We start from the raw sequence: 12,500 nt of genomic DNA on the forward strand, positions 1-12,500 counted from the left end.
AATTGGCATTTAAATCGGATTAGATTAGCATAAGACCCTAATCACCCCCCCCTCTAGGGTCTAACAACAGTTACCTCTGATAGCCTATTTTCTCCAAATTCCCCCACCAATCCTCATCAATAGGATGGCGGGTCCACCAAAACTATCACGTTAACCGTTACCTCAGATAGTTCATTTTCTCCAAATTTCCCTACCAATCCTCTTCAAGTAGGATGGTAGGTCCAACAACTATCACGTTAATGATCACCTCTGATAGTCCATTTTCTCCAAATTCTCCCACCAATCCTCCTCAATAGGATGGCGGGTCCACCAAAACTATCACGTTAATAGTTACCTCTGATAGTCCATCAACTTGCTAATCCTCTTCAATAGGATGGCGGGTCCACTAAAACTATCACGTTAATGATCACCTCTGATAGTCTACCTTTCTCCAAATTCCCCCACCAATCCTCTTCAATAGGATGGCGGGTCCACTAAAACTATCACGTTAACCGTCACCTCTGATAGTCATTTTTCTTCAAATTCCCCCACTAATCCTCTTCAATAGGATGGCGGGTCCACTAAAACTATCACGTTAATGATCACCTCTGATAGTCTACCTTCCTCCAAATTCCCCCACCAATCCTCCTCAATAGGATGGCGGGTCCACCAAAACTATCACGTTAACGGTTACCTCTGATAGTCTAGTTCCTCCAAATTCCCCCACCAATCCTCTTCAAGTAGGATGACGGGTCCACAAAAAACTATCACGTTAACCATCACCTCTGATAGTCCTTTTCCTCCAAATTCTCCCACCAATCCTCTTCAAGTAGGATGGCGAGTCCACCAAAACTATCACGTTAACAGTTACCTCTGATAGTCAAACTTATCAGATAATGGCCTACCAGGTGATGTGCCTCTATTACCTCTTTTTATTCCCCTGCTAAGTCTTAATCAAGACTGGGGGTTGGTTACTTGGCATCCATTGGATTAAAAGTAACGAATCTTTCACATCGTCAAGTTAACATTACACTTCTGACGATCATCACCCCACAGAGTATGAATGCAGCTTGCATCACTCCCAATTTGTCACGTTAACAATACACCTCTGACAATCAACTTATCAATTCTTATCAATAGGATGATAGGTCTCCGAATTGCTACAACTGCGTATAAATCTTCCCAACCAAGACGGCTAAGTCTTCAAAATCTTGTTTCAAGATCAACAAGGGCATCAAAAATTTTATGCAGCTTTTGAATGATAAACTCATTTAGCAAGTTTCCCGCAGAACAGCGAGACACGCTAATTCCTAAAATCTTGTGGGGCAAGTCAGCAAGAAACACATTGCACTGTCAAGTTAAACAGATATACCTCTTGATTAATGATGCCACAATCCACTTATCAATCCTCGTCAATAGGATGATAAGTCCACAAGTTGCTCCAATCGCAACACAAATCCTGTCACGTTAACACTAAACCTCTGACAACCCACTTATCAATCCTCATCAATAGGATGATAAGTCCACAAAGTTGCTCCAATCGCAACACAATCATGTCACGTTAACATCACACCTCTGACAAAAACCCACTTATCAATCCTCATCAATAGGATGATAAGTCCAAATTGCTGCGTCTGAGCTTCCAAACACTGCGTTTGAACACAGAATTCGCATCAGAACATGGATTTTGCGTTTGACTCGTTCAAACACGAGCTGAATGGTTTCAAAACCGTTTCCCACGATCTGAGGGGATCACAACTCCACTCAGGAGTGATTTAAGGGGCAGTTACATCCCATTAGCCCCACTTAGGAGCGAATTAAGGAGGTGGTTACACCCCTTAATCCCCTATAAATAACTGAAAATCAATTCAGTTCGGTGCGGTCTGTTGGAACTTCTTGGCAGCGAAAAGAGGATCCTTCATCCTTCGGTTGGAGCTTTGGAGATTAGCAACAAGATCTTTTTTATCCTTGGCTTATAACCGACTTTCGGTTAAATCAACTCTTTCATAGAGTTTTAAACTCGTTCAGAGTTCTCCACAACGTCAAATCGTGAGGAGAAGACCACGTTCCAGTGAAACAAGACATCGGATCGTCAACAAGAAGCAAACTCGACGCGAGCATTCGAGGGAGGCATCTCATCGCCACCGTGAAGAACCCAGATTTAAACAAAGGGGAGAATCCAGATCATTCTCTTCTCTTTTATAATCAGGAAATCCAATTGTAACTGAGATTAAAGGAATACAAATCAATTTTCCTTCATTGTCTTTTTACTGCAAATTTTCCACAAACAGGCCTCCTGCCTCCGGGTCCCACCGATTATCTCCCGCTGAAAGCACCCTCTAAGAACAAGATTCGTCGACGACGGAGCCACGGTCATCGACGGCGACAACAGAGGCATCATAGAAGGCGATATAGGGCCCACGAACCAGCTGATCTGGCAAAGCTGCAAGTTGAGATCCAGCGATACCGGCATCGACATCGGAGGCGGTGTCGATGGATTCACGTAGAGATGGGGCGAGAAATCATCACAGATAAAAAAAAAGAGAAAGAGAGAAAGAGTATTATGGTCTTCACATGTTTGAAACTCTTGCGTTTTGTGTTTTGGGGGCTCAGAGAATAACGAGTTTACTTTTAGGGGTTTTGGGAGCGTTGAAAAAGTCTTGGGAGGGTATGAAATAGTTGTTACGAATTTGGGCGCCAGAAGCATTTTCCCCTTAGGGCCTGTTCGGTTGTTTTCCGAAAAAAACAAGAAATGGAAATGTCACATTTCATTTGATATCATGACATTTCAAGAGTTTTCCCATATTTCATTTTTTGTGTTCGTTTCGCAAAGAAATCACCCCTTGAAACCGCCAAGTCACATAAAGAGACAAAAAAGCCGCAATAGTAACAGTGCATGTGTTTTCTATTTCTTGTGTTCGTTTGAACAAAAAAAAAGGAAAGAGAAATGGAAACATTTAAATAATCTGTTTAATTCCCATTCATTGTTCCAACAGTGCTTTTAAATATTAAAAATTCATTGAATTGACATTTCCAAGTGTTTTCAGAGGTTTTTGTTGTGAAAACACATTTCTTAAAAATGTGATGTGGCATCCTACGTGGCGTTTCATTTCTCTAAATTTCAAAACGAACCGAACTGAAGAAATGGAAAACCCTTGAAACCAAAAACCTATGTGGCACATGGGGGATTTCTTAAAATGTGAGGTGGCGGGTGTTTTCTTTTTTTTTTTTTTGAGCAAACCGAACAGGCCCTTAAAATAAACACTCATTTTCATCTCGTTCATATATATACTCTTTGATGCTAACATACATTGGAAAAGTCCAATATTTAAATCAAGGGGGTCGATTGAAAACTAAGAACGAATACAGATTACTAGTATGCCTTGGATGTTAATAATATTCATCATCATAACATTCAACTAAATACTTTTCAATCAGATATATATCTTCACTGTTTTTGAAATAGATCGAGGAGGATCAATCTTAACCTATAAAAATATCCGTTGAATTTGAACCGCTGTATTAATAACAGTACAACGAGAAAACGAAAATTATGACATTTCACAAATTCACTTATCATACTAATTCAAATATAGATAATTGTTTGACACACTACTAAACATTTATGTATGTGCTTTGATTTCTGCCGAGCCTAATATAACGCAGACAAACTAAAGTCAACGGTCAACACCGACCCTTTATATATATATATATATTCATCAGTTCTTATTAATTTCTTAATCTTGCAAAACCCCTCTCTCTCTCTCTCTGTCGCTCAACTTAAATTTCCACCACCTTCCTTTGAAAGCTCACATACGAAATACGAACCCTTCAACAAACAACCAACCCCTTTCCCCTCATGCCACCGAAACGCACCACGTGGCATTACTCCCTCTTCGCGTCCTGTTTCCGGGCCTCAACCCGCCGGCGCACGACCCGACCCGAAAAGTCAGCGGTCAGAAGACTGTCGTTCTCTGACGTCAGCTCGCCGGAGGACCTGTCGCTGTCGCTAATGGGCTGTGATCTCCTCGCGTTTACGCTGGGTGAGCTGGAGATGGCCACTAACGGGTTCTCAGATGCGAACTTTTTGGGCGAGGGAGGGTTTGGACCCGTTTATAAAGGGGTTGTGGATGAGAAGGTGAGAGTTGGGCTTGAGGCCCGGCCCGTCGCAGTGAAGCTGCTGGATTTGGATGGCGCTCAAGGGCACAAGGAGTGGCTGGTAAGGGAAATTTCGTGCGTTAAGTCGGTGACCTTTTTATTTATTTATTTATTTACATTCTCGGTTAATTTTTTAGAGGTAATGCGCCATAAATGCAAATTAAAAGTTGTTCATATTGTTTCTCATATTGTGCACATAGACTCATGACCTTCTAATTTGAGAAGTTTTTTTGAAGTTAACAAATCAGCTATGTGTTTGTTTATTACAAGTAACTTAATTCGGTAATATTTATCACCTCTCAACTAGTTTATTACTACTCAGAGATTGTCGGTAAATTGTAGATAACCGCCTCTCTATTTTTGTTACTGATGAGTTGAGGGATGAGATCGGTCACTATATATTTAAATCTATGTGTGAAAAATATAGTCGAAGTTTAAAGGTATTATAAACAAGAGTTTGAATATAATTAATGCATATCATTTCAACTGTAAAGACTTGTAGCTCGCATGCTTGTTACGTGGGAGTTAAATATTTCTGCTGAAAAAACATTTGTAAACTATTTAGAAAAGAGATGCATATATACTTCGATTGCCAAAAAATATTTGCTGCAAATTTAGCAAAATAAGTATGAGGATCGACTCGTATATTCTACTATACATATTTATTAGGCCTGGCTTTTCTTATAATCTATTAATAAAGAACAAAAAAATTTCCTATAGCATTGTGATGTTAGCACATTGTTAGGCAGGCAATATCAGCGACGTATTAAGTTTGCTTTATCATACATGCTTGAATATTTCACTGCTAATTAATTTGACAATGTTATTGAACTTATATATTTTCTTTTCTGGTGATGGCAGGCTGAAGTAATCTTTCTCGGGCAATTGAAGCACCCCCACCTCGTGAAACTCATCGGCTACTGCTACAAGCATGAACACCGGCTGCTTGTGTATGAGTTCATGGCTAAGGGCTGCTTGGAGAATCATCTATTCAAGAGTAAACATATTTTCTCTACGGATATTTGACTCATAGCTAATAATAAAATATGTTAAGGTTATTATTTAGGAGTTTCCACGCTTCAGATAAATTTTCCTCCGTCTACGTACGCCTATGAAAGAAATACTGAATTCACGACAATTGTGTACGGGATATAATTTAGTTTTAATGGAGAAAATATCATCCCTGATGAACTGAGATATGTATTAGGAGGCCTTTTCAATTGGAAACTAATTTATCATAAGCCCGACATTTATATATGGACTATGCTCAAGTCCGCTATATTTTACATTTACTAGTACAGCCTTAGCTTTTCGGCAACATTTTCAATGGAAAACTTAATTTATACCCCAAATTAATGGAGACAGGAAGATGGTTTTGGCAACATACAACCCTCATGACATTGAGTCAAAGGCGTTCATCATCCTAACTATCTGTTCATGCGTGTCGTCATTGAAAAGAAGAATATATGAAGGGGCCGTGCATGTCATCTTATTTGACATTTTTAGAAGCGAGAATGATAGTTTCCACGGATCTAACATGCGTTTCAGCCCAAATTGGAAAAGAAAAATTATGACATGAGAGTGGTTACAAAATTTCTTATATATATTTAGAAAGAATTTGTTTGTTTCTCTTCATTTGGAGTCATTCATGGCTTATATACATACAGAAATTGCTTCATTGGCATGGTCCACGAGACTGAAGATTGCATTAGGAGCAGCCAAAGGCCTTGAGTTTCTCCATCAGACCGAGCAACCTGTGATCTACAGAGATTTTAAAGCTTCTAACATTTTACTAGACTCGGTAAAATTTCTTTTCTCATATTAGTTGTCTTTTTTGCTATCATTACCTAATCTTGATACCTTGATGAGAAATTAATTGGCTAAAGCCAACTGTTGATGATGTATGGCACTGAAATAACAAAATTCATTAGTAATTATTTAAAGGGAATCTTAGACAAAACAACAAGGAGTGAAGGGTGAGTTTGAAAACTATTAAGTGATAGATCAATCATGTTTGAGCCTTGAAATAGTATTCTATATCTTGGTTTGGAACAAATTCATCAGTTATCATTTCAAAACTTAAAAGCTAACTCATTTGATCAAAACTACAAGTGATGGTTTCAATTAATTAACATATATTGGCATTGACTAAATCAAGCATCAGGCATTTGAAAACTAAAGTCTAAGTTGTTTGAATGGTAGCTAGACATGATGGTTTTAAGACAGTGCTTTATATCTTGGTTTGGAACTAATCAAATACCAAGTCATTTGAAACACTAAAGTCTAATTTATTGTTTATTAGAAATGATGGGTACGGAACAAATCAAACATACTACTGACCGTAATCATTTGAAAACTACAGTCCAACTCATTTGAGTGTTACAGATGATTTTAACATAATATTCAATATCTTTCTTTTGGAACCGACCAAACACGAGTTGTTCGAAGAAATTATCGTAATGAAGTAAGGTGTTGCATCACAGTCGCCAACATGATAATATTAATTGGCATCTAGTGGTATATACTTGAATAGACCTCTGCAATGTGATTGTCTGTACAAAATAACCGTATCAATCATCTTTTAGTCAAGAAGCAATGTTTCCCTCCTAATTTGAATAATGAACTGTTCTACTCTTCAGGACTACAACGCGAAGCTCTCAGACTTCGGGCTCGCAAAGGATGGGCCCAAAGGCGACAAGTCCCATGTCTCAACCCGTGTTATGGGCACCGAAGGCTATGCTGCACCTGAATACATCATGACAGGTTATATATCAGCTCTGCCCTGGAATCGAACTCATCAATTTAGTGACATAATGTTTTTGATATCTTGAGTCCTAGCCTGTCATTTTTTGATATCGTGCCCATCATTTGTTGCCCTACGAATATTTGAGAAATGGTATCTGATGTAAAACTGTTTTCTTGTCTATTTTTCTTTATATGCGTAGCATAAAATCTTCTGTCAATTTCAAAATTTTCTCTCTTTCTCTCAAGGCCATCTCACGGCAAAGAGCGATGTATACAGTTTCGGTGTAGTCCTATTGGAATTACTGACTGGGCGACGATCAGTAGATACGAGTAGACCAAGCAGAGAGCAGAATCTTGTCGATTGGGCTAGACCATACATAACTGATGCAAGAAAAATAGCTCGTATCATAGACCCAACGTTAGGAGATCAGTACTCTATGACAGGAGCCTTAAAAGCAGCAGCAATTGCTAACCAATGCCTTAGCCAAAATGCTAAGTCACGGCCTCAAATGTCAGCTGTGGTCGAGGCCTTGGAGCCTCTACTTGGGCTCAACGATGAGGCTGCGACGTTTGTTTACGACGTTGGTGAGAATGTCGAGACCAAGGAGAATGGGGAGTTTAAACATGGACGAAGAAGGAAGTTGCGTAGAAGAGCTTTGGTACCGAAGGGACTGAAGCGTAAATAAAGATTTTGGGTCATTCTTTTTTTTTTGGTGATTAAATTTGTATTTTATTAGTATGTAAAGATGTATGTGTTAAAAGTGTGTTAAAGTTTGATAAATTCAAAAAGTGCGATTTGTGTTTCGATGTGCAATTTATGTAGAATAGGCAGAGATCTGATTGAATACAAATCCATTTCGGTTTCCGTTAATAATGAAATCAATATTAAGTGAGGTGATCGTTTATGTTAAATCAAACAATTCGTTTTGTAGTTGTAATGTAGTATCTTCAGTTTTGACTACAGATCTAGACTAACGTTTAACCTAGTGGCATCTGTTGCAGAAAGAAAGTGACTTGTTTGTGAAACTTATTTGTGATAGATGGTTTGTTTTGCTTTTGTTTTGCTTTGTTTGTATTTTTTTGTCTTGGTTTGGTTTTTTTTTTGGTGTGGAGTTTTGACTACAGATCTAGACTAACGTTTAACCTAGTGGCATCTGTTGCAGAAAGAAAGTGACTTGTTTGTGAAACTTATTTGTGATAGATGGTTTGTTTTGCTTTTGTTTTGCTTTGTTTGTATTTTTTTGTCTGGGTTTGGTTTTTTTTTTGGTGTGGCCCAGGGGAAGTTAAGGTAACCATTACACAAAGATAATTTTACCCTTCTATAAAAAAAATATTATGCATGTAAGGTTATCTTTGTAAATTTATAAATATGTTAACTAATGTGAAAAGATATATGACTTTGTTCCCCGAAAATTCGGGGGTAACTAAGGAGAAGTTAAATGTAACTATAACATGAAGATAATTTTACCCTTCTATAAAATAAAAAAAATAATAGTATGCATGTAAGGTTATTTATATAAATTTATATATATTCCTTTTTCATCACTTTATCAAACTTTCCAAGTGTAGTAAAATAAGTTCCTCGCGATTCTCCTTATTAAATTCCCAAAAAAAAAAAAAAATATGTTACATTAATTTCGTTTACTTATAGGTATTATAAACAAGAGTTTGAATATAATTAATGCATATCATTTCAACTGTAAAGACTTGTAGCTCGCATGCTTGTTACGTGGGAGTTAAATATTTCTGCTGAAAAAACATTTGTAAACTATTTAGAAAAGAGATGCATATATACTTCGATTGCCAAAAAATATTTGCTGCAAATTTAGCAAAATAAGTATGAGGATCGACTCGTATATTCTACTATACATATTTATTAGGCCTGGCTTTTCTTATAATCTATTAATAAAGAACAAAAAAATTTCCTATAGCATTGTGATGTTAGCACATTGTTAGGCAGGCAATATCAGCGACGTATTAAGTTTGCTTTATCATACATGCTTGAATATTTCACTGCTAATTAATTTGACAATGTTATTGAACTTATATATTTTCTTTTCTGGTGATGGCAGGCTGAAGTAATCTTTCTCGGGCAATTGAAGCACCCCCACCTCGTGAAACTCATCGGCTACTGCTACAAGCATGAACACCGGCTGCTTGTGTATGAGTTCATGGCTAAGGGCTGCTTGGAGAATCATCTATTCAAGAGTAAACATATTTTCTCTACGGATATTTGACTCATAGCTAATAATAAAATATGTTAAGGTTATTATTTAGGAGTTTCCACGCTTCAGATAAATTTTCCTCCGTCTACGTACGCCTATGAAAGAAATACTGAATTCACGACAATTGTGTACGGGATATAATTTAGTTTTAATGGAGAAAATATCATCCCTGATGAACTGAGATATGTATTAGGAGGCCTTTTCAATTGGAAACTAATTTATCATAAGCCCGACATTTATATATGGACTATGCTCAAGTCCGCTATATTTTACATTTACTAGTACAGCCTTAGCTTTTCGGCAACATTTTCAATGGAAAACTTAATTTATACCCCAAATTAATGGAGACAGGAAGATGGTTTTGGCAACATACAACCCTCATGACATTGAGTCAAAGGCGTTCATCATCCTAACTATCTGTTCATGCGTGTCGTCATTGAAAAGAAGAATATATGAAGGGGCCGTGCATGTCATCTTATTTGACATTTTTAGAAGCGAGAATGATAGTTTCCACGGATCTAACATGCGTTTCAGCCCAAATTGGAAAAGAAAAATTATGACATGAGAGTGGTTACAAAATTTCTTATATATATTTAGAAAGAATTTGTTTGTTTCTCTTCATTTGGAGTCATTCATGGCTTATATACATACAGAAATTGCTTCATTGGCATGGTCCACGAGACTGAAGATTGCATTAGGAGCAGCCAAAGGCCTTGAGTTTCTCCATCAGACCGAGCAACCTGTGATCTACAGAGATTTTAAAGCTTCTAACATTTTACTAGACTCGGTAAAATTTCTTTTCTCATATTAGTTGTCTTTTTTGCTATCATTACCTAATCTTGATACCTTGATGAGAAATTAATTGGCTAAAGCCAACTGTTGATGATGTATGGCACTGAAATAACAAAATTCATTAGTAATTATTTAAAGGGAATCTTAGACAAAACAACAAGGAGTGAAGGGTGAGTTTGAAAACTATTAAGTGATAGATCAATCATGTTTGAGCCTTGAAATAGTATTCTATATCTTGGTTTGGAACAAATTCATCAGTTATCATTTCAAAACTTAAAAGCTAACTCATTTGATCAAAACTACAAGTGATGGTTTCAATTAATTAACATATATTGGCATTGACTAAATCAAGCATCAGGCATTTGAAAACTAAAGTCTAAGTTGTTTGAATGGTAGCTAGACATGATGGTTTTAAGACAGTGCTTTATATCTTGGTTTGGAACTAATCAAATACCAAGTCATTTGAAACACTAAAGTCTAATTTATTGTTTATTAGAAATGATGGGTACGGAACAAATCAAACATACTACTGACCGTAATCATTTGAAAACTACAGTCCAACTCATTTGAGTGTTACAGATGATTTTAACATAATATTCAATATCTTTCTTTTGGAACCGACCAAACACGAGTTGTTCGAAGAAATTATCGTAATGAAGTAAGGTGTTGCATCACAGTCGCCAACATGATAATATTAATTGGCATCTAGTGGTATATACTTGAATAGACCTCTGCAATGTGATTGTCTGTACAAAATAACCGTATCAATCATCTTTTAGTCAAGAAGCAATGTTTCCCTCCTAATTTGAATAATGAACTGTTCTACTCTTCAGGACTACAACGCGAAGCTCTCAGACTTCGGGCTCGCAAAGGATGGGCCCAAAGGCGACAAGTCCCATGTCTCAACCCGTGTTATGGGCACCGAAGGCTATGCTGCACCTGAATACATCATGACAGGTTATATATCAGCTCTGCCCTGGAATCGAACTCATCAATTTAGTGACATAATGTTTTTGATATCTTGAGTCCTAGCCTGTCATTTTTTGATATCGTGCCCATCATTTGTTGCCCTACGAATATTTGAGAAATGGTATCTGATGTAAAACTGTTTTCTTGTCTATTTTTCTTTATATGCGTAGCATAAAATCTTCTGTCAATTTCAAAATTTTCTCTCTTTCTCTCAAGGCCATCTCACGGCAAAGAGCGATGTATACAGTTTCGGTGTAGTCCTATTGGAATTACTGACTGGGCGACGATCAGTAGATACGAGTAGACCAAGCAGAGAGCAGAATCTTGTCGATTGGGCTAGACCATACATAACTGATGCAAGAAAAATAGCTCGTATCATAGACCCAACGTTAGGAGATCAGTACTCTATGACAGGAGCCTTAAAAGCAGCAGCAATTGCTAACCAATGCCTTAGCCAAAATGCTAAGTCACGGCCTCAAATGTCAGCTGTGGTCGAGGCCTTGGAGCCTCTACTTGGGCTCAACGATGAGGCTGCGACGTTTGTTTACGACGTTGGTGAGAATGTCGAGACCAAGGAGAATGGGGAGTTTAAACATGGACGAAGAAGGAAGTTGCGTAGAAGAGCTTTGGTACCGAAGGGACTGAAGCGTAAATAAAGATTTTGGGTCATTCTTTTTTTTTTGGTGATTAAATTTGTATTTTATTAGTATGTAAAGATGTATGTGTTAAAAGTGTGTTAAAGTTTGATAAATTCAAAAAGTGCGATTTGTGTTTCGATGTGCAATTTATGTAGAATAGGCAGAGATCTGATTGAATACAAATCCATTTCGGTTTCCGTTAATAATGAAATCAATATTAAGTGAGGTGATCGTTTATGTTAAATCAAACAATTCGTTTTGTAGTTGTAATGTAGTATCTTCAGTTTTGACTACAGATCTAGACTAACGTTTAACCTAGTGGCATCTGTTGCAGAAAGAAAGTGACTTGTTTGTGAAACTTATTTGTGATAGATGGTTTGTTTTGCTTTTGTTTTGCTTTTAATGTGAGAAGATATATGATTTTGTTCCCCCAAATTGTGGGGTAACCCAGGGGAAGTTAAGGTAACCATTACACAAAGATAATTTTACCCTTCTATAAAAAAAATATTATGCATGTAAGGTTATCTTTGTAAATTTATAAATATGTTAACTAATGTGAAAAGATATATGACTTTGTTCCCCGAAAATTCGGGGGTAACTAAGGAGAAGTTAAATGTAACTATAACATGAAGATAATTTTACCCTTCTATAAAATAAAAAAAATAATAGTATGCATGTAAGGTTATTTATATAAATTTATATATATTCCTTTTTCATCACTTTATCAAACTTTCCAAGTGTAGTAAAATAAGTTCCTCGCGATTCTCCTTATTAAATTCCCAAAAAAAAAAAAAAATATGTTACATTAATTTCGTTTACTTATTCTATATTCAATTAATTTCTCTTGACTTGGGGCAAATCGTCCTGAGATAAATTTATTGTATTCCGACTTTGAGGACTACTTCTAATTAAAAGTTGATATACCCATAAAGTAGCAGTTGTGTCCTTTTGTCATCAAATGCAAGTTTTTTCCTTTTCTTGCATAAGACTAGAA

The 12,500-nt window shown here is 36.8% G+C and overlaps 1 protein-coding gene across 1 annotated transcript; it reads left to right on the forward strand.

Annotated features, from left to right (window-relative positions):
* LOC109834864 (serine/threonine-protein kinase RIPK-like) lies at nucleotides 3,769-11,662 on the forward strand. The gene is made up of 9 exons (XM_020402882.1): nucleotides 3,769-4,198; nucleotides 4,999-5,134; nucleotides 5,805-5,938; nucleotides 6,777-6,911; nucleotides 7,083-7,541; nucleotides 8,955-9,090; nucleotides 9,761-9,894; nucleotides 10,733-10,856; nucleotides 11,085-11,662. Exons 1-9 carry the CDS (start codon nucleotides 3,839-3,841, stop codon nucleotides 11,522-11,524), a joined length of 2,058 nt encoding a protein of 685 aa, XP_020258471.1. The 5' UTR covers nucleotides 3,769-3,838; the 3' UTR covers nucleotides 11,525-11,662.

This window comes from Asparagus officinalis, chromosome 3, assembly GCF_001876935.1.
Source record: "Asparagus officinalis chromosome 3, Aspof.V1, whole genome shotgun sequence".
In the NCBI taxonomy this organism is placed as follows: domain Eukaryota; kingdom Viridiplantae; phylum Streptophyta; class Magnoliopsida; order Asparagales; family Asparagaceae; genus Asparagus; species Asparagus officinalis.